The sequence below is a fragment of the Dendrobates tinctorius genome, unplaced genomic scaffold (assembly GCF_039654945.1).
Source record: "Dendrobates tinctorius isolate UK_male_01 unplaced genomic scaffold, ASM3965494v1 ptg000231l, whole genome shotgun sequence".
Lineage (NCBI taxonomy): Eukaryota > Metazoa > Chordata > Amphibia > Anura > Dendrobatidae > Dendrobates > Dendrobates tinctorius.
The window spans coordinates 23129287-23153365 of NW_027361898.1; the positions used below are offsets into that span (position 1 = coordinate 23129287).

General features: G+C 47.4%; 1 protein-coding gene across 1 annotated transcript in view; it reads left to right on the top strand.

Annotated features, from left to right (window-relative positions):
* LOC141059951 (transcription initiation factor TFIID subunit 1-like) overlaps positions 1 to 23508 on the top strand; it is a 133900-nt gene extending 110392 nt beyond the window's left edge. The window contains exons 35-40 of the mRNA XM_073556188.1: positions 1682 to 1798; positions 8635 to 8757; positions 10397 to 10495; positions 10587 to 10737; positions 20719 to 20893; positions 22943 to 23508. Coding sequence (XP_073412289.1) covers positions 1682 to 1798; positions 8635 to 8757; positions 10397 to 10495; positions 10587 to 10737; positions 20719 to 20893; positions 22943 to 23159 — 882 coding nt within the window. The 3' untranslated portion in view covers positions 23160 to 23508. The remainder of the gene's footprint in view (positions 1 to 1681; positions 1799 to 8634; positions 8758 to 10396; positions 10496 to 10586; positions 10738 to 20718; positions 20894 to 22942) is intronic.
* The last annotated feature ends 571 nt before the right edge of the window (positions 23509 to 24079 follow it).

The window sequence follows — 24079 nt, forward strand, 5'->3', positions numbered from 1 at the left end:
GCCTGGGTAGAAGGATTCTCCAAGCAGCGGTGGCATACTTTTTAAACAAGAGGTGCATGTAGCTTGGATCGGTGAGTCAATCTCCCACCCAGGGACTGATTTAGGACGTCCCACAGTATCTGTGTCGCCCAATGAGGCGAAGGAGAAACATGGATTTTTGTGATATCTCACCGTAAAATCCTTTTCTCCGAGACGCTCATTGGGGGACAAGGCACCCACCCTATTAGCCAGTTCTGTTTAGTTAATACGCATTTATTTATGTGATATAAGGTTGGTCCTTTTCTGGACATTTTGTACCTGTATTAAGGCTGATTTTGTTGTCCTCCTACTGCTTTGGCACCAAACTGAGTTCCACCCGCAATAGGGGCGAGGGTGTATACGACGGAGGAGGAGCTAACCTCTTTTTTTCACTTAGTGTCAGCTTCCTAGCGGCAGAAGCATACACCCACAGTATCTGTGTCCCCCAATGAGCATCTCGAAGAAAAGGATTTTACGGTGAGTTATCACAAAAATCCATGTTTCTCACGCTGATCTTGATGAGGGGGGGGTATGTAGCTCTTGATACGTTAAGAAGTGCATGCCTCTTAATGAATCCGGCGCCCTTGACGAGTGGCATGCACTGCGCCACAAATCTTACTCCAGTCTTTAATTTCTGGCGGAACACCATAGCCTGTCATGAGTTAGACGTACTGTGGGGTCACACTCCTGTCCTGCCCTAGTTTCATTTAGACGGAGCTGGAAGAAACTGCTGTGAAAATGGCAAAAGCGATCTGACATATCGGAAAAAAAATCCATAAAAATGTACATTAATAATTTAAAAAGTAAATAAGTAAGAAGTAAATTCCAATAAAAAAAAATATAAAAGAGTTGTAACTGTGCTAGTGCAATTTTCACAGTTATCAGTCTCTAATCAAACCAGCATTAAAGCACAGGATACAAAAAGTATCAAGGGATAGGGGTGAATAGGGAAAAGAGGTCAGAATAAATCGATTGAGTGCCTATAAACTCGCCCTCAACCCCTACAATTCACCCCACTTGAGGTTGGCAACCTAAGAGACAAGCAAAAAGTTGCCCCGTTCACCGTCATCTCACCCTGGGAATCTCTAGTGGACCCTAATACACATAGACACCTATATAAGCAAAATCTCCCATACAAAAAGAAAGATGGATAAATCTTCAATGGAAAAGAGAAGTGCCCTTATAGTTCAATCCAAAGATACACATGGTAAGAATACATATTCACATGATTCCTAAATGCCAGACGTGTAAATATGATTGCACAACCAACATGATACCATACCTGCTCTGTGGTAGCTTTGGCCCAATGTAAAATGCACAAGTAGTCAAGAGAAAAATAATCACTGTATTTAAGAATAATAAGACATAAGGGTGTCACTAAAAATACAGATAGATGTGATGCGTTTCCCCATCATGGGTGGTGGTTCCCCAGGAGGGTAAAGGAAGTGGTAATTCATACAGGAATGAGGTGATGACGTATGGGTGATAACACTTGAGAAAAACTTGCCCACGCAAATATTTTGTAGCTTATGAGTTAACTCCAAGTTGCACAAAAATGTAGCCTTTTCAAAGCCTTTACGCCAGAATTTGGGCACTATTGCTTTGATGAATCGGGAGCCATATTCTTTGCTGATTTCTGGTCTTTGTTTCCTTTTTGGACCAGTATGATGAGCACCTGACACAACTAGAAAAGGACATTTGCACTGCTAAGGAGGCTGCCCTAGATGACGCTGACCTGGATAGCCTAGATCCAATGACTCCTGGACCGTACACTCCCCAGGTTAGTACTTGTGTGTCTGGGTATTTTCCTTTATAGCATAGTCATACTGAAGCCATTACACTACTTAGACTACTCCTTCTTAAATGGTCATGTCTCCGAGTACAATAAAACCTTATACTTGCTGCTGCTTCGGCGCCATTCCAGGGATGATGGTGCCAGGGCTCTCAGCGCTCATGTGACATTACTCTGTCGCCTCATTGGGGGACACAGAACCATATGTGTTATGCTGCTGTCCACTAGGAGGCGACACTATGCATAATCTGAAAAAGATTAACTATGGCTCCTCCTCTGCAGTATACACCCCTGGACGGCGTTAGCCTTCTCCAGTTTTTGCTTAGTGTCGCATAGGAAGAACACCTAAAAATTTTTTATTCTTTTTTTCACGCCGTTTTTTTCGACGGGATTACAGATGAAGAAAAGTGGGTCTCCTGTGAGACTCCCGGCATGGCTCCTTCCTCGGCCCCCTATTACGGGGTGCCCAGTTGAAGTCGAGATGGCTATTCCCCATGTCGCTCCTTCCCCAGTCTTTCGGGTGCTGGTTCGAAGTCGAGACCCCCCTCCTTCCCCAATTCCTTTTTGGTTTCCGGGTTGAGGTTGAGGCGAGGATAAAGCCCCCCTGATGGGCATTAGGTTGAGACGCCTCAGATAGGGTCTGAACAGCTCCCAGCAGCATAAGCACACTGCGGCTGCATCCAGGGACCCCAGCCCAGCTGCGGGCTCCTGTCGGGGCTGGGGGGGGATGCAGGCAGGCATGGCACAATAGAGACACACAGGGCTTCCTGCGCCCCTGTCTCTGCGGCAGCACCAGCTCTATCGTGCCTCAGAGGGACCCCTCACAGGGCCCCCCTTCCGCTTATAGCCCCACCGCTGTCCTGCCTTTAGATCCGGGGGAGTCAGGTTCAGATCCGACCCCCTCCCGGACTTTTGCGCCGGCCTGGAGCCTTTCTGGGCATCAGGCATCTAATTTAGGCTGCGGCTTCGGCCTAGCTGAAGCCGCCGCCTCCTCTCCGCCCCCGGCCCGCCCCCCAGATGACAAATATGACACTCTACAGTGTCATAGAGGGGGCGGATCGAGACAGAAAGGGCGCGTTTTTTCACAGCTCTGCCGCGCTTCTTCCCCTTCCTCGTCTTCTTGGCGGCCATTTCTGCAGCAGGACCAGGCCAGCCAATCTCCGGGGGGCACAGGACTGCGGATCTTCAGCGCTGGACCTAGGGGCACACTGGTGTGGGGTAAGATCACAGCAGGGTTTTTTACTCGGCTGTGAATCCATATTCCCTATAAGGCTCCCCCATAGGTTCCTCTGCATAGCCACCCCTGTAGGGTCCTCTGCATAGCCAGCCCTTCTGCACTCTGTGCACTATGCCGGGCTCAAGGTCCAAGAGAACCAGGCAGGACTGCTTTTATACATTCTGCACAGCCTGCAAAACCACTCTCCCCAGTGGTAGAACGTACCAGCACTGCCGGGACTGTATTACTGGGTCAGAACCCCAAGAAGCCCCTACCAATGCTTCGGTGTCTGCTACCACGCCGGAATGGGCTACTCAGATGTCGCAATCTATGACGCAGTCTACAGATAACCTCCACATTGCTTCAGGCTCTGCAGGGTCATGCCTCGGCTATGAACATTACCCAGCAAAGGGAGAGCTCGACTCAGGGACATGACGTCCCGGCCACATCCAGACGTAAGCGGACCCACAGGTCGCGTTCATCTGCGTCATCCCATAGCACACGGTCATCCCCCTCTAGGGAGAGACACCGTAGTTCCAGAGTTCCAGGTCACCTAGACCGTCCCCTACCAGAGACAGACAGCGCAGATCTCCACAGCGATCCCCGACCACAGAAGACCTCCGCCACAGTTCACCCACCAGGGGACGCCTCAGCGATACACAAGATTCGGAAGGCATCTGTGACTCCGCCTCAGACAACGAAACGGAGGGCTCCCTGATCCCAATCCCCCCTAGCAATATAGCGCTAGTTGAAGACGTGATCTCTTCCATCCATCGGGTGCTGGATATTTCTGATCCGCCCCCGGAGGCTCCAGAGAACAAGATTTCGTTTGAAGGTGTTCTAAAACCGCCTAAGGTCTTCTCTAATCACCCAGAATTTAAGGCGATCCTTAACAAGCAGTTCTCACAGCTTGAGAAGAAATTCTTCAAGCGCAAATATTTGGAGGCAAGGTACCCCTTCCCGCAGAAGGACACACCAAGGAATGGACAGATCCACCCAAAGTGGACCCCCCAGTCTCTAGACTAGCAGCACAGACCCTCCTCTCACTGCCAGATAGCTCAACCCTCGGACGCAGCAGACCGGCAGGTAGAACGCATGGCTCGTTCAATTTTTGAGGCTACAGGGGCCTCCCTGGCTCCCGTGTTCGCTTCAGTTTGGGCTGCCAAGGCCATTCTAGCTTGGGCCAAAAAATTACAAGATGGCCTCCAAGCACCAACCCCTGAGCTGTCGGGCCAAGCGGTTCAAATAGCAGTTGTAGCAGGTTACATGCTTCATGCAGCTCTGCATTCAGCAAGGGGTGTAGCGGGGATAGCATCAAACGCCATTACGATTTGGCGTATCCTCTGGCTGCGGGAATGGTAAGCGGACACGGTCTCAAAGAAGTCCCTCACGCACCTCCCGTACCTCAGTGGGCGGCTTTTCGGTGAAAAGTTGGACACAATTATATCCAACGCCACCGGGGGTAAGAGTACCTCTCGCCCTCAACTAAAACCTAAACGCACTTACAAAAAGCGTAACCAAACACGATTCCGATCCTTTCGGAATTCTTCGGGCCGGTCCGTCTCGCGCCCAGCACAAAATCGTAACCGTTCCCCACGCAGGGACAACTCACGGTCGACGCAAAGGCCCGACAAGACCTGGCAGCCAAAAGCAGGCCAGTCAAAGCCCAAAGGAGGAAAACCTCAGACTTTCTCCTCCTCATGACTCACGAACTCTGGAAGACACCCCACCCGTAGGCGGACGACTTTTGCTCTTTCAGCAAGTCTGGCTGCTTATTACAGAAGACAGGTGGGTCAGGGAAATAGTCTCTTCCGGATACAAGATAGAGTTCACTTCCAACCCACCAAACCGGTTCTTCCTCTCTGTTCCCCCAAAACCGCCAGCCAAGGCTCGTGCCTTCCACCAAGCGGTTTCCTCCCTTCTTTAAGCAGGAGTCATAGTACCGGTTCCCGCGGCTGAGCGCTTCAGAGGGTTCTACTCCAATCTATTCGTAGTCCCCAAGAAAGGAGGCAGCGTACGGCCCATATTGGACCTAAAACAACTCAACAAATATGTGCGGGTTCGTCATTTTCGCATGGAGTCCCTTTGGTCCATCATTGCATCCATGGAACAGGGAGAATATCTCGCCTCCATAGACATACAAGACGCATACCTGCATATACCGATTGATCCCGCCCATCAGAGATTTCTCAGGTTTGCAATCAACCAGGACCACTACCAGTTCGTGGCTCTCCCGTTCGGACTCGTCACGGTTCCCAGAACGTTTACCAAGATCATGGCAGCCACCATGGACGTTCTACACTCCAGAGGCATAGTAGTCATTCCGTACCTGGACGATCTCCTCATCAAGGCTTCCACCTTCAAGGACTGCGAGCTCAGCGTCTCAATCACAATCGACACTCTGAGTCGCCTGGGCAGGTTAGTCAACCTACAAAAGTCATCGACTACTCCGAGTCAGTCTCTGTCCTTCCTGGGGATGCTGTTCGACACCTCCAGGGGTCTGGTGCTCCTTCCCAAGGACAAGGCACTGGCTCTCCGTCTAGGAGTCCGCATCCTCCTTCGCAGCCCCCCCCCCCCCCGATCTTTCCGGTTTGCCATGAGAGTCCTCGGCAGGATGGCGGCAGCAATGGAAGCGGTCCCATTTGCCCAGTTTCACCTCAGGCCTCTTCAACTAGCCATTCTCAAGTCCTGGGACAGGAATCCTTTTTCCCTCGACAGGGAGTTCCAGCTAACATCATCAACCAGGAGGTCCCTGCTCTGGTGGCTCAAGCCAACCTCACTCGCGCAGGGGAAATCCTTTCTCACAGGTCAATGGAAGGTCCTGACCACCGACGCGAGTCTGACGGGTTGGGGTGCGGTGCACTTACATCACAGGGCAAGTGGTCACCAGTGGAGGCGAACATGCCCAACAACATCCTGGAAATTCGTGCCATCCTCCTGGCGTTGAGAGCCTTTCGTCACTTACTGGCAGCCTCTCATATCAGAGTACAGTCGGACAATGCCACGGCTGTGGCATATGTGAACCACCAAGGCGGGACACGCAGTACCCAGGCGATGAGAGAAGTGACACACATCCTCCACTGGGCGGAAAACACGGGGTCGGTACTCTCTGAGGTCCACATTCCGGGTGTGGACAACTGGGAAGCCGACTTCCTCAGCAGACAAGGAATAGACTCGGGAGAGTGGTCTCTCCATCCCGAAATTTTTCGCCAGATCAGCCATCGCTGGGGGACCCCGGACATGGACCTAATGGCATCCCATTTCAATGCCAAGGTCTCCAACTTCATGGCCAGAACACATGATCCGCGGTCGCTCGGAGCGGATGCCCTGGTTCAGGACTGAACCCAGTTCCAGCTTCTGTACATTTTTCCACCTCTCCCCCTGATATCCAGAGTGGTGAGGAAGATCAAACAAGAAGGAGTTCCAACCATCCTAATCGCGCCAGACTGGCCCAGACGTACATGGTACGCTGACATCATACAACTTACAGCAGACGCCCCCTGGTGTCTTCCCCGACCGTCCCGAACTTCTGTCACAAGGCCCATTCTTCCACCAGAATTCAGGGGCTCTCAATTTGACAGCATGGCCCGTGAGACCCGGGTTCTAACCCAGGCAGGGCTCTCACCGGACGTCATTGGAAACATGATCAGGGCACGGAAGCCAGCCTCTGCCAAGATTTATTACCGTACCTGGACAGCATTCTTTACCTGGTGGGAATCTCGCGACCAGATCCCACTCCCTTATTCTCTCCCTAAAGTGCTTGATTTACTCCAATCGGGTCTGGAGGCTAGACTGTCCCTGGGCTCGCTTAAGAGCCAGGTGTCAGCACTCTCAGTTCTTTTTCAAAGACGCATTGCTAACAAGCCGCAAGTAAGGACTTTTCTTCAGGGGGTTTCCCAATTGGTTCCCCCCTACAGACGGCCACTAGAAACGTGGGACCTCAACCTGGTCCTGACAGCATTGCAGGGACCTCCCTTCGAACCCCTTAGGGAAGTCCCACTTCGCCTTCTATCCCAGAAGGTGGTCTTTCTGGTGGCAATCACCTCGCTATGCAGGGTGTCTGAACTGTCGGCACTCTCCTGCAGACGGCCCTTCCTGGCTTTCCACCAGGACAAGTTGGTTCTCCGTACGGTCCCATCCTTCCTTCCGAAGGTTGTGTCCAACTTCCACCTCAATGAGGAAATTTCACTGCCAACCCTTTGCCCGGTTCCGGTTCATAGAGTGGAGAAGGCTCTGCATATGCTTGACCTCGTCAGAGCATTGCGTGTCTAGGACTGCACCCTTCCGGAAGTCTGATTTCCTTTTCCTTCTTCTGGAAGGCGTCCGCCAGGGTCTGTCGGCTTCCAAGGCTACCCTCGCCAGGTGGATCAAATCCACCATACAAGAGGCTTACCGCCTTAAAAATTCTCCTCTTACGGGCGGTAGGGGCCTCCTGGGCCATTCGGCACCAGGCTTTGGCTCAACAAGTGTGTAAGGCGGCCACTTGGACTAGCCTACACACGTTTACCAAACACTACAGCGTTCATACCCAGTCCTCAGTGGACGCGAGCCTGGGTAGACGGGTTCTGCAGGCGGCGGTGCCCCAAGTTTAGGGTCCTGTCTGCACAATATTCGTCAATTGCTTCCCACCCAGGGACTGCTTTGGGGCGTCCCATGGTTCTGTGTCCCCCAATGAGGCGACAGAGTAAAGGAGATTTTTGTGTACTCACCGTAAAATCTCTTTCTCTTAGCCTCTAATTGGGGGACACAGCTCCCACCCTGTTGCCCTTACGGGCAGTTGTTACGGTTGAGTTCTTATATTGTTCTCTGAGCTCGTACATAGTGGCCTTCTTACAGGCTTGGTCATGTTTTCTGTTATATTCCTCCTAATGCTTTTGCACAAAACAGGAGAAGGCTAACGCCGTCCAGGGGTGTATATTGCAGAGGAGGAGCCATAGTTAATCTTTTTCAGATTATGCATAGTGTCGCCTCCTTGTGGACAGCAGCATAACACCAATGGTTCTGTGTCCCCCAATTAGAGGCTAAGAGAAAGAGATTTTACGGTGAGTACACAAAAATCTTTTCCCATTTACTGCCTTTGGTACTTCTGTCGTGATGTCCATTCTAGCAGGATATTGATGAGCAGCAGCTGATTAGTGACCATCTGCAGTGCTCAGGTAACATGACAATGAGTGGTTGCTGATCAGGGGCTACTCATCATTATTCCATGAGTGGATGTCCGCTCTGATGAAATAATAAAGACAGCAGCCATTCAGCGATTACTGATTGACCGCAGCGCTCACGTTATTTAACAGTGGTCATGTGAGCACTGAGAGACCTGGCGCATGTATCTCTGGCATGGCGCCGGTGATAAGTATGAGCTTTTGTTATTTTTCTCTGGGAACTCGGGCATATATGAAGAGGCTGTACAAGTAGTGGACAAGCCCTTTATTGCTTAAAAATGATAGCAAATATGGGACTGACATATTGTTCATCATGGGGGCTACGCACTCAGCAGATTGCTTTGCTGGTTACACGAAGTTCCCAGCAATTCATTATGCAACATACCAGTGATGTCTATTAGCATATATCAACTTATTAGCTGATTCATTTTTCTATTACATGGCAGCCTCCTGACTACTATGACACCAACACATCGCTGAGCATGTCCCAGGAAGCGCCTTTCTACCCAGATGAAAGCAATTTATCTGCCACAGAGGCCGCTACTGCCTCCCTGGAGAAGAGAAGCTTGGTGATAATATACTTACTTTATGATATGTTTCTACACAAACACCAGGGATTATTTGTATCCTTCTATTTTTAATATTATTTCATTTAGTAGTTTCATCATTCCTACCAAAAAAGCTATTGCTTGTGTTTTCTAGATTGCAAGCCTACAGCCTGTATTCACTTCTCCGCAATTAAAGGAACTGGGATCACATTGATCATGCTGCACTTATCTGCTGGCAGAGCATTAAAATACAAAATGCTAAACAAAATAATATGTTTGTTTGCTTCACTTTTCATTCTTACAACTCCACTCCAGCATTTTTTATTATTGCACCCCTGGAGTGGTGCTTTAAATGTAATTCTCCTGCCCCCTGTCTCATACCCACCTTCTACCGCCTTCATCCTTTTCCAGCATCACTCCCGTCGGTCTTTGGCAAAAAGTGACCTGCCAGCATCTCTAGTGCGTCAGAGGTCACTTCTCGATACATCTCTATGAAAGCCTCGTTTTGGTCTCATTCTCTCATAGAGTTGCATTGAGCTCTTGTGACTTAGCGTCTGACTGTCTGGAAGTCAGAAGTTACGGGCACAAAATAGCATCGCGAGACTTGAGCGGAAGCGGTAAAAGGGCAGCACGGTGGCTCAGTGGTTAGCACTGCAGCCTTGCAGCGTTGGAGTCCTGGGTTCGAATCCCACCAAGGACAACATCTGCAAGGAGTTTGTATGTTCTCCCCGTGTTTGCCTGGGTTTCCTCCCACATTCCAAAGACATACTGAGGGAATTTAGATTGTGAGCCCCATTGGGGACAATGATCATAATGTGTGCAAACTGTAAAGCTCTGCAGAATATGTTAGCGCTATATAAAAATAAAAATTATTATTATTATTGTTATTAAAGATGAAGCTGCCGGAAGGTGAGTATAACAACGAGGGCAGGGGGCTTACATTTAAAGCGCCACTCCAGCACTGAAAAAATAAACCGCTGGAGTGGTGCTTTAAAAAGAATCTGTCACCATGTGTTTGGTACCCCATCTGAGAGCAGCATGTATAGGAACAGAGACCCACCGGTGCAGATCTATCGGTTCTCTGAATGCTGAGCTCTGTTTTACTCCACCCACACCACTGATCGGCAGAACGCTGCCAATCATCAATGGGAGCGCAGATGGACAACGTAGCAGCAGCTTTACTAGTCCTATAGTCATAACGTCCTGCTGGTACAACAGTGATTTTATAAAAAAAACAAAAAACAAAACTGCAGCAAGCAGCCCATTAAGTGAAACATCCCTTGAATCCGTGTCTCTGTTTCTACACTATGCTGCTTTTAGATTGGGTAGCAAAAACCTGGTGACAGATTCCCTTTCAGTATCAAGTGGGTGGTTCTAATCCATGATTGACCATTAGCTCTGTATGCACAAATATACAAGGAAGACTCAAACACTGATTAGGATCATTGATTGGACTCCTAAGAATAAAAAGTGCAGTGATTTACATATACGGTATATCAATGTGTTCAGCTTCTCCTGCCCTGTAACGTGCTTCCTAGAGGTTGCACAACATTTTCAAGCTCACCAGTTCCATTTAAGAAGAAGGGGAATAGTTCTAGCCATCAGTAAGAATCCCAGCCCATGGACATCTAACGCTAATATGTATTTTCTTTCTCTGCAGATGAGACTAGGAAGAAACCGTCTAGGGGAAGATGATTCTGATGTTGACATAGAAGGATTTGAAGATGATGATGATGGGAAACCTAAGACTCCAGCCCCTGTAAGTTCCTCCTAAAGCTGTTTTGACCAGATTTCAGACAAACTTAAGACTTCATTAGTTTTTTTTATTTTTATCCCTTAAATTATGTAAGGAAATTGATGATGTTGATGGAGACTTGGCAGAGGAAGATGAGAACATAGTGCAGCTGCCTCAGGCCAGTGTATTGTATGAGGATTTACTGATGTCTGATGGTGAAGATGATGATGATGGAAGCGACGAGGAAGGAGATAATCCCTTCTCATGTAAGTACATTGTGTTCATACACAGTAAGGCTGAGTTCACACGTGGCGTTTTTTTCGCGTTTCCGCGGCGGTTTTAACCGCGCGATTTTGCCGCGAAAAATAAGCATCCCATCATTCCTATGGGATTTCGCAATGTTGTGCTAATGCTGCGGTTTTTACCGCGGCGGAATCGCTTTGCGGTAAAAACCGCAGCATGCTCAATAATTTAGCGGAATCGCGGCGATCCCGCACCCATAGGAATGCATTGTTCCGCTTACTTCCCGCATGTGGCTGTGCACACCATGCGGAAAGTAAGCAGAACATTTGCGGATGGTACCCACGGTCCGGAGGAGAGGAGACTGTCCTCCGGGCTCTGGGTACCATATCCCTGTAAAAAATAGAATTTAAAATAAAAAATATTGTTATTCTTACCTTCCGGCGTCCCGCACAGCCTGCCCGCCTCTCTCCACGCTCTCGTTCCCAGTAGTCCTTTGCGAAAATGCCTGCGATGGCGTCCGTTCTCGCAGGATCGCGAAGTCTCGTGGTCATTCGCGCGACGTCATCGCGAATTATCGCGATCCCGCGAGAACTGACGTCATCGCGGGCATTTTCGCAAAGGATTACTGGCAACGGCTGCGCGGGACGTTGAAAGGTAAGAATATAACACCATTTTTTATTTATTTTTTTTGCATTTTATCTTTTACTACTGATGCTGCATTGGCGGCCTCAGTAGTAAAAAGTTGGTCACACTTGTCAAACACTGTGTTTGACGAGTGTGACCAACCTGTCAATCAGTTCTCCAAGCGATGCTACAGATCGCTTGGAAAACACTAGCATTTTGCAAGCTAAATACGCTTGCAAAATGCTAGTTTTTCCGCGGGAAAATCGCGGGAATTTAAAATGCGATTTTTCCCGCGGAATGGAATTCCGGAATTCTCGCGGTAATTTCCGCGAGAGTTCCGGTACGTGTGCACTTAGCCTTATGGTCTGTATGGTAAGAATGACTTTTCATCAGGAAGCAGATTTTGTCACTTTATTATTGTACTGTCCACATAGATGTCGCAGGTCAGTGTGCACAACCCTCGGGTCACATACTGCCCACGCGGCTGTCATTTGCATCACACGCAGTGCTGACCAGGAACACATCTGTGCTGAGGCCGGAGAGAAAAGCCCCAATTAATCAGAGCTTTTGCACCAAAAAACTGTTGTAAAAATCTTTGAACAGTCAAAAAACATTTGTGGAACAATTGTTACCTTTGTGATTTTCAAGCCATTTTTGGCCAGGTCTGACAAAGTGGGTGGAGCTTTGGCGTGGCGACACCTCCTTGTCCAAATCACCATCAGAAGTGGCTTTCCTTATGCCACAAATCATACTGGAGTATGAATGAAGTAAGATTTATGTCGACAAATGAGCCTCTTAATTAATCAGATGCCTTGCACTCCATTCCACACCTTCATCAAAACCAATATGAAAAATGCCAGTCTTTATGAATTGGGACCAAAGAATTTACTACTAACTATATTTCAGTTACCAAAAGGCAGGCGGGTTCATGGGCATTTTTTCAACATATGGTCAATGTATTTGTGACTAAAGTACATGATGTTTTGCTGCATATGGATATGTGAGCGGTGTGTGTGCTCCTTGTGGATATGTGAGCGGTGTGTGTGTGCTCCTTGTGGATATGTGAGCGGTGTGTGTGTGTTCCTTGTGAATGTGAGCGGTGTGTGTGTGCTCCTTGTGGATATGTGAGCGGTGTGTGTGTGTTCCTTGTGAATGTGAGCGGTGTGTGTGTGCTCCTTGTGTATATGTGAGCGGTGTGTGTGTTCCTTGTGTATATGTGAGCGGTGTGTGTGCTCCTTGTGGATATTTGAGCGGTGTGTGTGTTCCTTGTGGATATGTGAGCGGTGTGTGTGCTCCTTGTGGATAGGTGAGCGGTGTGTGTGCTCCTTGTGGATATGTGAGCGGTGTGTGTGTTCCTTGTGGATATGTGAGCGGTGTGTGTGTTCCTTGTGGATATGTGAGCGGTGTGTGTGTTCCTTGTGGATATGTGAGCGGTGTGTGTGCTCCTTGTGGATATGTGAGCGGTGTGTGTGCTCCTTGTGGATATGTGAGCGATGTGTGTGCTCCTTGTGGATATGTGAGCGATGTGTGTGCTCCTTGTGGATATGTGAGCGATGTGTGTGCTCCTTGTGGATATGTGAGCGATGTGTGTGCTCCTTGTGGATATGTGAGCGATGTGTGTGCTCCTTGTGGATATGTGAGCGGTGTGTGTGTTCCTTGTGTATATGTAAGCGATGTGTGTGCTCCTTGTGGATATGTGAGCGGTGTGTGTGTTCCTTGTGGATATGTGAGCTGTGTGTGCTCCTTGTGGATATGTGAGCTGTGTGTGTGTTCCTTGTGTATATGTGAGCTGTGTGTGTGTTCCTTGTGTATATGTGAGCGGTGTGTGTGCTCCTTGTGGATATGTGAGCGGTGTGTGTGTGCGCCTTGTGGATATGTGAGCGGTGTGTGTGTGCTCCTTGTGGATATGTGAGCGGTGTGTGTGTGCTCCTTGTGGATATGTGAGCGGTGTGTGTGTGCTCCTTGTGGATATGTGAGCGGTGTGTGTGTGCTCCTTGTGGATATTTGAGCGGTGTGTGCTCCTTGTGGATATGTGAGCGGTGTGTGTGTGCTCCTTGTGGATATGTGAGCGGTGTGTGTGCTCCTTGTGGATATGTGAGCGGTGTGTGTGTTCCTTGTGAATGTGAGCGGTGTGTGTTTTCCTTGTGAATGTGAGCGGTGTGTGTGTTCCTTGTGAATATGTGAGCGGTGTGTGTGCTCTTTGTGAATATGTGAGCGGTGTGTGCTCCTTGTGAATATGTGAGCGGTGTGTGCTCCATGTGTGACGTGAGTTGTGTTTGTGTGGTGCATGTGGCTAATATTTGAATGTTGTTTGTGCTGCATGTGTCTGATATGTGAGCAGTGTGGATATGAGTGTTGTGTGCGCTGTATGTGGCTATGTGAGCCGTGTGTGTTTACTGCACTTGTCTGATATGTGAGCTGCATGTGGATATTTGCGCTGTGTACTTCATATGTAAAAAGTGTGTCTGCGCGTGCTGCATGTGGATATGAAAGTGCTTGTGTCGATATGCGATCAGTGTGTGCAGCATGTTCATATGTGATCGGTGTGTGCTGTACGTGTCTGATATATGAGCGGTGTGACTGTGTACTGCATGTGTCTGATGGATGATCAGTTTGTGCTGCATGTGGATATGTGATCAGTGTGTGCTGCATGTGGATAGGTGATAGGTGATCGGTGTGTGCTTTATGTGTCTGATATGAGGGGTGTGTTCTGCATGTGTCTGATAAGTGAGCGGTGTTAGCTGCATGTATCTGATATGTGAGCGGTGTGTGCTGCATGTGTCTGATATGTGATCAGTGTGTGCTGCATGTGCCTTATATGTGAGCGGTGTGTGCTACATGTGTCTGATATGTGACCAGTGTGTGTGTGCTGCATGTGCCTGATATGTGAGCGGTGTGTGCTACATGTGTCTGATATGTGAGCATTGTCTATGCTCTGTCTGATATGTGAGCTGTGTGTGTGCTGCAGGTGTCCTATATGTGAAGGGTGTGTGCTGCATGTGTCTGATATGTGAGCATTGTCTATGCTGTATGTGTTTGATATGTTAGTGGTGTGTGCTACATGTGTATGATATTTGAGCGGTGTACGTGCTGCATGTGTCTGATATGTGAGCGGTGTGCGTTACATGTGTCTGATATGTGATCAGTGTGTGTGCTGCATGTGTCTGATATGAATGGTGTGTGCTTCATGTGTTTGATATGTGAGCGGTGTGCTACATGTATCTGATACGTGAGCAGTGTGAGCTGCATGTATCTGATATGTGAGCGGTGTGTGCTGCATGTGTCTGATATGTGAGCGGTGTGCTACATGTATCTGATACGTGAGCAGTGTGAGCTGCATGTATCTGATATGTGAGTGGTGTGTGCTGCATGTGTCTGATATGTGAGCGGTGTGCTACATGTATCTGATACGTGAGCAGTGTGAGCTGCATGTATCTGATAAGTGAGTGGTGTGTGCTGCATGTGGATATGTGAGTGGTGTGTGCTGTATGTGGATATGTGAGTGGTGTGTGCTGCATGTGTCTGATATGTGAGCGGTGTGCTACATGTATCTGATACGTGAGCAGTGTGATCTGCATGTATCTGATATGTGAGCGGTGTGTGCTGCATGTGTCTGATATGTGAGCGGTGTGCTACATGTATCTGATACGTGAGCAGTGTGAGCTGCATGTATCTGATATGTGAGTGGTGTGTGCTGCATGTGTCTGATATGTGAGTGGTGTGCTACATGTATCTGATACGTGAGCAGTGTGAGCTGCATGTATCTGATATGTGAGTGGTGTGTGCTGCATGTGGATATGTGAGTGGTGTGTGCTGTATGTGGATATGTGAGTGGTGTGTGCTGCATGTGTCTGATATGTGAGCGGTGTGCTACATGTATCTGATACGTGAGCAGTGTGAGCTGCATGTATCTGATATGTGAGCGGTGTGTGCTGCATGTGTCTGATATGTGAGCGGTGTGCTACATGTATCTGATACGTGAGCAGTGTGAGCTGCATGTATCTGATATGTGAGTGGTGTGTGCTGCATGTGTCTGATATGTGAGCGGTGTGCTACATGTATCTGATACGTGAGCAGTGTGAGCTGCATGTATCTGATAAGTGAGTGGTGTGTGCTGCATGTGGATATGTGAGTGGTGTGTGCTGTATGTGGATATGTGAGTGGTGTGTGCTGCATGTGTCTGATATGTGAGCGGTGTGCTACATGTATCTGATACGTGAGCAGTGTGATCTGCATGTATCTGATATGTGAGTGTTGTGTGCTGCATGTGTCTGATATGTGAGCGGTGTGCTACATGTATCTGATACGTGAGCAGTGTGAGCTGCATGTATCTGATATGTGAGTGGTGTGTGCTGCATGTGTCTGATATGTGAGCGGTGTGCTACATGTATCTGATACGTGAGCAGTGTGAGCTGCATGTATCTGATATGTGAGTGGTGTGTGCTGCATGTGGATATGTGAGTGGTGTGTGCTGTATGTGGATATGTGAGTGGTGTGTGCTGCATGTGTCTGATATGTGAGCGGTGTGCTACATGTATCTGATACGTGAGCAGTGTGAGCTGCATGTATCTGATATGTGAGCGGTGTGTGCTGCATGTGTCTGATATGTGAGCGGTGTGCTACATGTATCTGATACGTGAGCAGTGTGAGCTGCATGTATCTGATATGTAAGTGGTGTGTGCTGCATGTGTCTGATATGTGAGCGGTGTGCTACATGTATCTGATACGTGAGCAGTGTGAGCTGCATGTATCTGATATGTGAGTGGTGTGAGCTGCATGTGGATATGTGAGCGGTGTGCGTTACATGTATCTGATACGTGAGCAGTGTGAGCTGCATGTATCTGATATGTGAGTGGTGTGTGCTGCATGTGTCTGATATGTGAGCGGTGTGCTACATGTATCTGATACGTGAGCAGTGTGAGCTGCATGTATCTGATATGTGAGTGGTGTGTGCTGCATGTGGATATGTGAGTGGTGTGTGCTGTATGTGGATATGTGAGTGGTGTGTGCTGCATGTGTCTGATATGTGAGCGGTGTGCTACATGTATCTGATACGTGAGCAGTGTGATCTGCATGTATCTGATATGTGAGCGGTGTGTGCTGCATGTGTCTGATATGTGAGCGGTGTGCTACATGTATCTGATACGTGAGCAGTGTGAGTTGCATGTATCTGATATGTGAGCGGTGTGTGCTGCATGTGTCTGATATGTGAGCGGTGTGCTACATGTATCTGATACGTGAGCAGTGTGAGCTGCATGTATCTGATATGTGAGTGGTGTGTGCTGCATGTGTCTGATATGTGAGCGGTGTGCTACATGTATCTGATACGTGAGCAGTGTGAGCTGCATGTATCTGATATGTGAGCGGTGTGTGCTGCATGTGTCTGATATGTGAGCGGTGTGCTACATGTATCTGATACGTGAGCAGTGTGAGCTGCATGTATCTGATATGTGAGTGGTGTGTGCTGCATGTGTCTGATATGTGAGCGGTGTGCTACATGTATCTGATACGTGAGCAGTGTGAGCTGCATGTATCTGATATGTGAGTGGTGTGTGCTGCATGTGTCTGACATGTGAGCGGTGTGCTACATGTATCTGATACGTGAGCAGTGTGAGCTGCATGTATCTGATATGTGAGCGGTGTGTGCTGCATGTGTCTGATATGTGAGCGGTGTGCTACATGTATCTGATACATGAGCAGTGTGAGCTGCATGTATCTGATATGTGAGTGGTGTGTGCTGCATGTGTCTGATATGTGAGCGGTGTGCTGCATGTATCTGATATGTGAGCGGTGTGTGCTGCATGTGTCTGATATGTGAGCGGTGTGCTACATGTATCTGATACGTGAGCAGTGTGAGCTGCATGTATCTGATATGTGAGCGGTGTGTGCTGCATGTGTCTGATATGTGAGTGGTGTGCTACATGTATCTGATACGTGAGCAGTGTGAGCTGCATGTATCTGATATGTGAGCGGTGTGTGCTGCATGTGTCTGATATGTGAGCGGTGTGCTACATGTATCTGATACGTGAGCAGTGTGAACTGCATGCATCTGATATGTGAGTGGTGTGTGCTGCATGTGTCTGATATGTGAGCGGTGTGCTACATGTATCTGATACGTGAGCAGTGTGAGCTGCATGTGTCTGATATGTGAGCGGTGTGCTACATGTATCTGATACGTGAGCAGTGTGAGCTGCATGTATCTGATATGTGAGTGGTGTGTGCTGCATGTGTCTGACATGTGAGCGGTGTGCTACATGTATCTGATACGTGAGCAGTGTGAGCTGCATGTATCTGATATGTGAGCGGTGTGTGCTGCATGTGTCTGATATGTGAGCGGTGTGCTACATGTATCTGATACATGAGCAGTGTGAGCTGCATGTATCTGATATGTGAGTGGTGTGTGCTGCATGTGTCTGATATGTGAGCGGTGTGCTACATGTATCTGATACGTGAGCAGTGTGAGCTGCATGTATCTGATATGTGAGCGGTGTGTGCTGCATGTGTCTGATATGTGAGCGGTGTGCTACATGTATCTGATACGTGAGCAGTGTGAGCTGCATGTATCTGATATGTGAGTGGTGTGTGCTGCATGTGTCTGATATGTGAGCGGTGTGCTACATGTATCTGATACGTGAGCAGTGTGAGCTGCATGTATCTGATATGTGAGTGGTGTGTGCTGCATGTGTCTGATATGTGAGCGGTGTGCTACATGTATCTGATACGTGAGCAGTGTGAGCTGCATGTATCTGATATGTGAGTGGTGTGTGCTGCATGTGTCTGATATGTGAGCGGTGTGCTACATGTATCTGATACGTGAGCAGTGTGAGCTGCATGTATCTGATATGTGAGCGGTGTGTGCTGCATGTGTCTGATATGTGAGCGGTGTGCTACATGTATCTGATACGTGAGCAGTGTGAGCTGCATGTATCTGATATGTGAGCGGTGTGCTACATGTATCTGATATGTGAGCGGTGTGCTACATGTATCTGATACGTGAGCAGTGTGAGCTGCATGTGTCTGATATGAATGGTGTGTGCTGCATGTGTCTGATATGTGAGCGGTGTGCTACATGTATCTAATACGTGAGCAGTGTGAGCTGCATGTATCTGATATGTGAGTGGTGTGTGCTGCATGTGTCTGATATGTGAGCGGTGTGCTACATGTATCTGATACGTGAGCAGTGTGAGCTGCATGTATCTGATATGTGAGTGGTGTGTGCTGCATGTGTCTGACATGTGAGCGGTGTGCTACATGTATCTGATACGTGAGCAGTGTGAGCTGCATGTATCTGATATGTGAGCGGTGTGTGCTGCATGTGTCTGATATGTGAGTGGTGTGCTACATGTATCTGATACGTGAGCAGTGTGAGCTGCATGTATCTGATATGTGAGCGGCGTGTGCTGCATGTGTCTGATATGTGAGCGGTGTGCTACATGTATCTGATACGTGAGCAGTGTGAGCTGCATGTGTCTGATATGTGAGCGGTGTGTGCTGCATGTGTCTGATATGTGAGTGGTGTGCTACATGTATCTGATACGTGAGCAGTGTGAGCTGCATGTGTCTGATATGTGAGCGGTGTGCTACATGTATCTGATACATGAGCAGTGTGAGCTGCATGTATCTGATATGTGAGTGGTGTGTGCTGCATGTGTCTGATATGTGAGCGGTGTGCTACATGTATCTGATACGTGAGCAGTGTGAACTGCATGTATCTGATATGTGAGTGGTGTGTGCTGCATGTGTCTGATATGTGAGTGGTGTGCTACATGTATCTGATACGTGAGCAGTGTGAGCTGCATGTGTCTGATATGTGAGCGGTGTGTGCTGCATGTGTCTGATATGTGAGTGGTGTGCTACATGTATCTGATACGTGAGCAGTGTGAGCTGCATGTGTCTGATATGTGAGCGGTGTGCTACATGTATCTGATACATGAGCAGTGTGAGCTGCATGTGTCTGATATGTGAGCGGTGTGCTACATGTATCTGATACGTGAGCAGTGTGAGCTGCATGTATCTGATATGTGAGCGGTGTGTGCTGCATGTGTCTGATATGTGAGCGGTGTGCTACATGTATCTGATACGTGAGCAGTGTGAGCTGCATGTATCTGATATGTGAGTGGTGTGTGCTGCATGTGTCTGATATGTGAGCGGTGTGCTACATGTATCTGATACGTGAGCAGTGTGAGCTGCATGTATCTGATATGTGAGCGGTGTGCTACATGTATCTGATATGTGAGCGGTGTGCTACATGTATCTGATACGTGAGCAGTGTGAGCTGCATGTGTCTGATATGAATGGTGTGTGCTGCATGTGTCTGATATGTGAGCGGTGTGCTACATGTATCTAATACGTGAGCAGTGTGAGCTGCATGTATCTGATATGTGAGTGGTGTGTGCTGCATGTGGATATGTGAGTGGTGTGTGCTGTATGTGGATATGTGAGTGGTGTGTGCTGCATGTGGATATGTGAGCAGTGTGCGCTGCATGTGTCTGATATGTGATCGGTGTGTGCTGCATGTGTCTGACGTGAGTGGTGTGTGCTACATGTGTCTGATATGTGAGCATTGTCTATGGTGTATGTGTCTGATATGTGAGCGGCGTGTGCTGCATGTGTCTGATACTGATATGTGAGCGATGTGTGTGCTACATGTGTCTGATATGTGATCGGTGTATGCTGCATGTGGATATGTGAGCGGTGTGTGTAATATTATGACATAAAGGATCTTAAAGGAAATCTATTACCAGGTTTTTAGCTCCTAAAGTAACTTTCTAATAGTAAAGATCTTGTAATGATTACTTCCATACCTGTTATTAGTCCGTGTCTCCATTGACTCCTAGTTCATTGCTGAATTGTCAGTCTCTGTGACCTGCTCCCACTTCTGAGTGCTCGGGCAGGCGCCATTAGTCCCAGCGGTCGATAAAAGCGGAAATGGATAGTACAGCTCTCACCACCCCCAGGAGTAATGACACCTGCACAAGTTGTGGGGAAGCAGTTCACGGAGAAGAGCGACCTGTCAATCACTGGTAGGAAGGAGAAAGATGGAGTGATGCAAGGGAACTGTAAGTACAAGTCAAGCCCCTGCATTTGCATAAGAACTCGCCAATGGATTACAAGGCAACGGAGATACAGAATTATAATATGAAGATATGGAAGTAATCATCATTACAGGTATGTTACTGTGATGTTGTTACTTTGGGATCTAAAAACCTTGCTGACACGTTTCCATTAAGTTTTGTTGAGGCCCCTTAAAATACAAAGATGACAATTCGTCCTTCAGGCTAAAAAAAAAGTTGTGCACCCCTGTCTTCGGGAATTTAAATGTTGCCAAATCTCTAACTTTTCTGAAATTCTTAACATTTTTGCACATATATTTTGTGCAGCCATCCAGCTTAGTGAGAGCGGCAGTGACTCTGACATTGAGTCAGGAGGAATTAGACCTAAGCAACCTCACATGATGCAGGAGAATACCAGGCTGGGAATGGAAAATGATGAAAGTATGATGTCATACGGAGAAGGATTGGAGACCTCACAAGGGATGGAAGACAGCAACATCAGGTCTGTATAAGAACCAATAATGTAATATTGCACGTGTTGAGCTCACATTAAACCAGTCTTTAGCGCACATCTGCATTAGGAATAATTTGTAAGAATACAATGTACATAACAGTGTAAACAAACTATAAAAACTGACCGCAGTGTCCGTACACCACTCCTGTTATTTCTAACTCTGAATGAAACCTAAAGCAAGAACAAAATGTAAAATAACAGAGATTTCTGGATGTGAATGCGAATATGACACAAATGAAATTGACCACATTGCGTCAGTAGACCTTAAATCTAAACCCTTCCAAAGATGGAAATAATGGAGCACAAATACTGGCACTTGAAGATCCCTCTTAAAAATGGAACTTGATCCTGAAACCGAACCCCATTGAAATCAATGGGGAGCTGAACTTTGGAACTGGAAAAAAATCCCCCCCCCCCCCACACTTTCTCTTTCCCTTTCTCTCTCCCTTGCCTCTCTCTCTTTCACTCTCCCTATCACTCTTTCTCTCCTTCACTCTCCCTATTACTCTTTCTCTCCTTCACTCTCCCTATTACTCTTTCTCTCCTTCACTCTCCCTATTACTCCTTCTCTCCCTCCTCCTCTTTCTCCCTTTCTCTCTCCCTCTCCTCAACTCTTTCTCCCCCTCATCTCTCGCCCCCTCATCTTTCTCCCCCTCTTTTTCTTCCCCCTCTGGCTTTCTCCCCCCTCTGGCTTTCTCCCCCCTCTGGCTTTCTCCCCCCTCTGGCTTTCTCCCCCTCTGGCTTTCTCCCCCATCTCTCTTTCTCTCCCCTCTCTCTTTCTCCTCTTCTTTCTTCCCCCTCTCTTTCTCTCCCCTCTCTTCCCCCCTCTCTTTCTCTCCCCTCTTTCCCCCTCTCTTTCTCTCCCCTCTTTCCCCCTCTCTTCCTCTCCCCTCTTTCCCCCTCTTTCTCCCCCCTCTCTTTCTCCCCTTTCTCTCTTTCTCCCCCCCTCTCTCTTTCTCCCCCATCTCTCTTTCTCCCTCCCTCTCTCTCTTTCTCCCTCCCTCTCTCTTTCTCCCTCCCTCTCTCTTTCTCCCTCTCTCTCTCTCCCTCTCTCTCTTTCTCTCTCTCTCTCTTTCTCTCTCTCTTACTCCCTTTCTTTCTCCCTTTCCCCTCTATCCCCTCCTTTCTCTCCTCGCTCTCGCTCTCTCGCTTCCTGTACTGTAAAATGGACTTCCAGGAGAAGTCCGTGTTTGGAGTTCAACACCAGACACTAGGTGTCCGATATGAACCCCCGAACTTTGCAGTTCGGGTTTGGTCATCTTTAGTCATGACCTCTGATCTATTATAGTAGAACTGCATGTAGCCTATAGGAGTGCGGTTTCATAGTTTACACATTGTATGGTGGTCAAGGCTGCTGTGAAGGACAGAGTGCTGTGACACAGGATATTCTTTTGTTTATTATGGGTGGGTTTTGTCATTCAAAACCATTGCAACCTGAATCCAAGAATCTGTGGCCATTGGGATATAGGAGGGAAAGTTGTGTAACAAGTTTTGCCTATTTCTTTAGTTTGCGTTGTTTAGCTCTACCTGCATGGGACCTCACTTGCATTTCTTGACAATCTTCTTTCATAATAAAGTTACAAAAAAGTAGTTTTGTCTACAAATGCCATCACAACTGTTCATGGTTTATATATTGATTGTAGCATAGCCCCATTAACAAGAATGGCATTGAGCTTTATTGCCACACACAACCCATAGACAAGCTTGTTTCCATTTCTGGAACAAATAAACCATTTTTTTATCCTTATACAAATCCTTTACTTTATTAGCTACTTATTGTCTTAACATTCAGAGAAAAGTACTACTACAAAAATTGGTAAGTGAAAATGTTAGGCCAGTTTCAGATGTCTGGATATGGACCGCTGTTCCTAGATCTAAAGCTGGTCTCCTGACCCACGGGAGAACCGCACTCAGTCTCAGCATTGCTGATTTTTTATGGACCAGGAAATGTACCTGTCTGAACCAGGCCCAATAAAAAATATTTTATGTAAGAGGGAGTCATATCTGAATTGAATCAAACTGATTTGTATTTTATAGTTATGGAAGTTATGAGGAGCCTGACCCAAAATCTAATACTAGAGACACCAGCTTTAGTAGCATGGGAGGCTATGAGTTATCAGAAGAAGAAGAGGACGAGGAAGAAGAGCGTCATGGGCCCAATGTACTCAGTCAGATCCAGCTATCAGAAGACGAAGAAGACAGTGAAGAGTTTGCATCAATTCATGGAGACAGTGACATGGATTCTGATAATTAAAATAACTAAGAAATGTTAATTTGTCTCTCCTTGTATGTAGACTATGTATTATAAATAAATTATATTAAGGTTTATGTTTTTCATTCCATTTGAACATACAATTTGATGCCATTAATAGACTTGTCATAAAAACAGAACTGAGTTTGTGTGTCCAGAACTTCACAGTATTTTTCAAGGCTTTAAACAATTGAAGCAGCTCTGTATCAGAGGTGTGTTTACCTGAAGTCACATCCGGCTGTATTGTCCTGTTAATGTGTGCTTGACTGTGCAAATATTGTCTGTAAGTTTCCAGTGTAATGTACAAAGTTTTTCATGTAATGTTTCTTAATAAAGCTCACTTTGGTGTATACTTTACCTTTCACTTTTTCATACTTCGTACGTGTCAAGGAAAATAGATACACACACAAATGTGTGTGTGCGTGTATGTATGTATATACTGTATGTGTATATATAATATATTATACAGCTCTGGCAAAAATTAAGAGACCACCACATCAAAACCCTGACATGGCCAGCCCATTCTCCAGACCTGAACCCCATTGAAAACCTCTGGAATGTAATCAGGAGGATGATGGATAGTCACAAACCATCAAAGAAGATTCAGGTTAGGAAAAATGTGGTCAGACAATCCGCGCTGCGAATCACTAAAAACATGGATTATTAATACAGTGGTCTTTATTCTACGCGTTTCAGAGTCTCACAGAACTCCTTCCTCAGGTGTTTTTTATCCTGAGGAAGGAGTTCTGTGAGACTAAAACGCGTAGAATAAAGACCACTGTATTAATAATCCGCGTTTTTAGTGATTCGCAGCGCGGATTGTCTGACCACATTTTTCCTATTCTGAATCTTCTATGTTGGTCCCTCATGGATCTGTAGTTCTGCAGCAGCGAATCCTCCATTGCCTGTTACAAAACTCCATT